Source organism: Sprattus sprattus (assembly GCF_963457725.1).
Source record: "Sprattus sprattus genome assembly, chromosome: 3".
NCBI classification, from domain to species: Eukaryota; Metazoa; Chordata; class Actinopteri; order Clupeiformes; family Clupeidae; genus Sprattus; species Sprattus sprattus.
Window position 1 is genome coordinate 37,749,863 of NC_137922.1, and position 5,968 is coordinate 37,755,830.

Below are 5,968 nucleotides of genomic sequence, written 5' to 3' on the forward strand. Positions count from 1 at the left end.
CATTATGTGTGTGTGTGTTTGTGTGTGTGTGTGTGTGTGTGTGTGTGTGTGTGTGTGTATTTGTGTGTGCATGCGTGCGTGTGTGTGCGCACGTGCCTGCATGCGTGTGTGTGTGTGTGTATGTGTGTGTGTGTGTGTGTGTGTGTGTGTGTGTGTGTGTGTGTGTGTGTGTGTGTGTGTGTGTGTGTGTGTGTGTGTGTGTGTGTGTGTGTGTGTGTGTGAATAGGTACTGGCACAGATCATTAAACCCGCGGAAGCTAATTGAGGTGAATTTCTCCTCCCTGGGCCGGAACATGACTGTGCAGCGAGCCCTGAAGCTGAACCGCCTGCCAGAGGTAAGGGTGCCCCCTTCTGGTCACTGACTGTACCAGCTGAATACTACACTGCATTGACATCTACAAGAAATGCCTGCTACCCAGATAGTACAAAACTGTTATATATTATAATGGTTCCACAGAAGCGAATTCTAACTTTTTTTGAGCTTGCTTTATTGTTTGTTTTCACTCTGTCTTGTTCAGTGGTGCCTGATAGCAGCGGGTGAAAGTCTTAGCAAGTCTTTGCACCTGAAAAGCCGGTTTGACTCATTCACTGTGTCTCTACGCTCAACTGTTAGACTAAGCAGCCTATTGTTGACAGATCAATAAAGAGAACCTACTTCAAGTGGCAGCTCTTAGTAAAGCTGACATAAGTAATTAAGTGGCTGGGAGGGGGAGGGGGTGCATTTCGGCTTTTAAGAAGAACACACCTCCTCCTTCACTCCCTTTTAACATGAAAAAAACATTGAGCAAAACCCAGCTCAGAAGGGGGTACCCATCTGTGATGTGTTCCCCCCCTTATCCCCTCTCCCCCAGGCCCCTAAGACCCCCGGCTTGCGGCCCATGAGGGCAGAGGATGGCCCTGCAATCCATGCCCTGCTGGAGCAGTACCTGAAGCGGTTCCAGCTGCGTCCCAGATTTAGTGAGCAGGAGGTGCTACACTGGCTCCTGCCCCGAGAGGAAGTCATCGACACCTACGTGGTGGAGGTTTGTGTCTCAAAACAGCTCTCTGACTTGTGTTCCTGTGGGCCAAGTGGAGGACCAAGGTCAGGGACTGTTTACCCAGGGAGAACACATACTGATAGGGAACAAATGTATATCTGTTCAACGCCATAAACCACTTTGGATTTCTAGTTGTTCTAGCTAGGAGCCACTTTGAATACAAGCGTATGAATATACTGAATGAATGTACTAAATGAATGTACTATAAATGTACATTTAATTTACAGTCTGATGGAAGTTGAAGTATGGCTAAACTTGGCCGGATTCAGTTCAAATGTCATGCATTCCAGTAGAATATGATTTAGATTTTTAAAGAGATTGTTTTATGTCAAATTTAAGGATTTGCTTCATGAGATAATTTGTTAATTTTATTGCAACACAGAAAGGGGTTATTTGAAGTCATTGCGGCACCTAAAGATCAGACACTTTGTTAAGCATGTCTGGCAGCGAAACCGAATCTGCTCAAATTCTTTGGCTTGATGTTATTCCAGAAAATTCCACTCTTGTCAGCGCCCGTTATCATTGTGGTTAGAGTTGCGACAGATTTCTCCCATGTTAATGAGTAGGAATGCAGAGATCCCTATGAAAACACCTGCAGACACAGAGTGTATTTTGTTTAAGGAAATTATCAAATTGGAATAGAGTGGAGTTGAGTAAACATATCATATATCAGAATTTGATCAGGGTTTATGATTTATGATCAGTTTTCAGACATTCCTACACTTTTGCTTTTCGTTGTACACGCCCCTCTCACTGTCTCTCTCTCAGGACAGCTTGGAGTTAACATAACTAGATACTATATACCGTACCTCTGGTTTTCCTGTGCATGTGTCCACCTCTCTTCTCTCTCTCTCTCTCTCTCTCTCTCTCTCTCTCTCTCTCTCTCTCTCTCTCTCAAATATAATGTTAATGTTATGTTGATTTATTATCCATGTATATATTTTAATTATCTCTCTCTCTGTCTCTCTGTCTCTGTCTCTCTTTCTCTCCCTCTGCCTTTCTCTAAGAGTCCTGAGGGTGTTCTGACAGACCTGGTGAGTTTCTACACATTGACCTCAGCGGTCCTGAACCACCCCGTGCACCGGAGCCTGAAGGCCGCCTTCTGCTTCTACTACGCCCACACCGCCACACCCCTGCCACGGCTCATGGAGGATGTGCTGCACCTCGCAAAAGCGGTGAGTCTGGCTATGAGGGGAAACTGTAAAACACACACACATCCACACACACACACACACACACACACACACACACACACACACACACACACACACACACACACACACACACACACACACACACACACACACACACACACACACACACACAAAGCTATGGCTTGTATTTGGACTATCAAATACTTCAATGCAGATTGAAGCTGATATGTCTTCTTGCAAATCAAACAACTTGTCATGTACTTTATTTTTCTGTCAGATTATTTGGTAATGGCCTGTTGTATCTCTCAACCATGTCTTCTCTTGCTGTTGCCAACACATACACACACACACACACACCTTTTTCTCTTCTACAGAAGGGCTTTGATGTGTTTACTGCCCTGAACGTGATGGAGAACGGGAGCGTCCTGGAGCAGCTGAAGTTCAGTCCTGCAGATGGACACAAGCATTACTACCTCTACAACTGGAGGTGCCCTACCCTGGCTGCAGACAAGGTGTGCAGGGGGACAGTGAGGGAGTGGTGTGAGTGTGTGTGTGTGTGTGTGTGTAGGTTTTGGAGGGAAAGCGAGAGAGAGAGTGTGTGTATGCGTGTGTGTGTGTGTGTGTGTGTGTGTGTGTGTGTGTGTGTGTGTGTGTGTGTGTGTGTGTGTGTGTGTGTGTGTGTGTGTGTGAGTGTGTGGGTGTTTGTGTGTGTTTGTTTGGGAGAGAAAGAGAGAGAAAGAGGGAGTGTGGTGTGTGTGTGTGTGTATGTGTGTGTGTTTGTGGGTGTTTGTTTGGGAGAAAAGAGAGAGCGAGTATGTGTGTGTGTGTGTTTGTGGGTATTTTTACAAATATACTGTATGTCTACAGTGTGTAAATATTTACAAGTCTTCCGACCCACAAAGCTCAGTACCCTACTAGGCATTATCTCAATAGTAATCAATGGCATGGATTAGCATGCTATAGCGTGGGCACCAGTGGAGGTGCGGCAGGCCTAGAGCCTAGCAGGTTTTACCACCTGCCTGTTCAAACCAATAACTTCATTTTACTCTTAATCATGTGGTTTCCAAAGATTGCAAAGCATTTTGTTTTGTTTACTCTACAAGTCCATACCTTGGTCAGTCATGTGCAGAAAGGAGTCGTGTCATATATCCTCTGTGAGTTATTAACACACCTGGAGAAACAGGCTAATGTTATTCCATTTGAATAAATCTGTCCTCTCCCGTGCAGGTGGGCTTAGTGCTGAAGTGACCGTGTGTGTCGGAGGTTTCATGAATTTATGGATTGGATCCCCTGCATTATTTATCATGCATTTGTTCATTTGGACACACACACACACAACACACACACACACACACACACACACACACACACACACACACACACACACACACACACACACATGAATACACATAAACAAACACACATAAACACAGAGGTTGTCATGGTAAACACTGTATCATTTTATTGATTTGGCGTGATTTGCTTTTGCATTACACCATACAAAACTATTCAATAAACTTGCTGATGGATAAACTGCAGTGTTGGTGTGGATGTTGGTCAATTAATCAGGTTCAAAGCGGGCACCTGCAAGGAAGACAAAAAGACAGTTTTGAAGGCTTGGTTTCTTTGATCAGAAGTGTGGTGATTCATTCATGACAACCGTAATACTGAAACATCGAAACATTGATAAATGCAAGGTTCTTGTTATTTATACTAAGTATCCACCTGACAGTGTTTTTATGTTATTATGATGTATCACCTTGGTTGTGTTAGTTTGTGGATACTTTCTCAGACGTTTCGTATATTCTCTTGTCACCTGTAGGAAACAATACACACTCTTGACACACTATTTGTACAATACTGATAGTAGTATTTATACAATGGCCTGCTCACAAAGATTTAATATCCTACAAAAACAGATGTGATTTTCTGTGAATGTTATGCCTTTTGACTTTACCAAAAGTATTGAGATGCTATTGTTCCCAGTGCACATAGTATTTAAAAGATGCAGTGTTGACTAAATCACATCCATAAGGCCAGAACATTGTTGATACATCCTTTATACATATACATTACATAGGGGTAATACATCCTTTTCCTTATTCTCACCCCCACCCCTCTCTTGTTCTCTTTTCCTCTTTCCTCACCATCCCCCCCCCCCCCCCCCCCCCCCCCCTTACTTTGAAGTCGTCCAGCCAACTCTTGTGTTCGTACACAGGCTTGGTCATGTTGATCTTGGTGAGGATAGCCTGGTTCTCCAGGGAAATCTTCACCAGCTCTCGGTTCCTCAGATCTTCACTCCCGCTACAGGAAATTATGGATACAGGTCACCAGATGCATTTCAGGACAGTGGTTTCGAACCAGCTTCCGCCAAAAGGAATGCACGCACGTGTCCAGATATTAAAAAGCTATGTCTGGTTATTATTTATACTCACAGTACAAAAAGCTGTTCAATATGGGGTTTATTGGAACACACCAAGAACATGAATGGTTTCTTGAGTAGAGATTTATTTTTGTCTTGAAACCATTAAGACTTGAAAACATACTTGATCAATTGAAGGGAGAGAGAGAATTTTTTTTTGAAAATGTATGTGCCATACACCTTTTTCTTAATGCAAATTAGAGCGCTTTAATCCACAAGTATTGATGCCTGAATTGTCTTCTATCTGCATGTTTGTTTTAACCCTTTAGAGCAAAGCTCAGCCACGTAAAAGATGTTCGAACAACAAAGTTGGCCTGTCTGTAATATTTACATTATATTTAGTTTGTGTTTGATGAAGATGCGGGGGACAGACCTGATATTTGAATAGATCTCATAGGCTGCGTTCCAGTTGTCCAGGCCTCCTTTGGCCATGGTGCGGGCTATTCTGGACGTCAGCAGTCTGTTGTCCCTCTCAACCTCCATCAGACGCTCCTGCTCCATCTGAACAACATCACAAGATTAGTTAAAGAGTTGTCTCCATATTACATGTTCAACATGGTATATTACTAAGACCAATGACAGGGGAGTTTAGGCTGCCTTTCATATAGCTACAATTAGCTCATGACCTAAGAGTAACAAAACGCATTCCTTACCTGCATTTTCTTCATTTTCATATGGCAGTGTATAAACGTTCTGGGAGCTTTGTTGTCAACCATTGGTTTAACTGCAAAATGCATATAATAAATAATGACTACGTTGAAAAGGTTATTGTGTGTTCAGTGTTTGAATTGGTGTCATCTTACCATTTCTCATTCTGTCCATATGATATTTAAAATGGTGACCATCCCACATTTTTCTCATTTGACTATACTGGCCAGGAGTGTCCACAATGGCTGGGAAAGCCAAGTAATTGTTCATCTTGGCTATTTGAGGACTCTGAATCAAACGTCCACGTCGACTTCAGTAGGTTTACTTCTACCGAGAAAACTAATCTGCTTATCTGCTGCCACGTCTAGCACCTTGCATTAAATGTAGAATCTCGATGATTGTTACGTCACTTTAGTGCTTTACAAATTAGAATGCTCGTGTACTAATGTAAGAAACTTCAAAAGAAGCCTTTCATGAACTTAATGGTAACATGTACTGCATCTGGTACGACAGGCATCAGGTGCCAGTCAAATTCGGACAAACCATCCGAGTCCGACATGCGACAAAATATGACGTAATATGACGAGCAACTCGAAAAATGTAAGATTCCATTAATGTCACCCAAACTAGGACAGTAAGCAGTGATGCTGCAAGGGATACATTAAAAACGTGAATAAACCATCAAGATTAAGAAAACTAATCCGAAC

The 5,968-nt window shown here is 42.8% G+C and overlaps 2 protein-coding genes across 2 annotated transcripts in view; one reads left to right on the top strand and one right to left on the bottom strand.

Moving 5' to 3' along the window:
* The window catches only part of nmt1b (N-myristoyltransferase 1b), a gene marked incomplete at both ends in the record, with an annotated part of 7,859 nt that extends 4,420 nt beyond the window's left edge, over nt 1-3,439 (top strand). The window contains 5 exons of the mRNA XM_080835473.1: nt 227-335; nt 852-1,022; nt 2,045-2,212; nt 2,566-2,703; nt 3,419-3,439. Coding sequence (XP_080691599.1) covers nt 227-335; nt 852-1,022; nt 2,045-2,212; nt 2,566-2,703; nt 3,419-3,439 — 607 coding nt within the window. The remainder of the gene's footprint in view (nt 1-226; nt 336-851; nt 1,023-2,044; nt 2,213-2,565; nt 2,704-3,418) is intronic.
* Nucleotides 3,440-3,748: 309 nt separating this feature from the next.
* On the bottom strand, nt 3,749-5,531 carry LOC308362430 (sperm axonemal maintenance protein CFAP97D1-like; the record flags this gene model as incomplete). The annotated part of the gene is made up of 6 exons (XM_080835054.1): nt 3,749-3,775; nt 3,951-4,007; nt 4,372-4,495; nt 4,987-5,114; nt 5,267-5,337; nt 5,417-5,531. 6 exons carry the CDS (start codon nt 5,529-5,531, stop codon nt 3,749-3,751), a joined length of 522 nt encoding a protein of 173 aa, XP_080691180.1.
* Nucleotides 5,532-5,968: the final 437 nt, after the last annotated feature.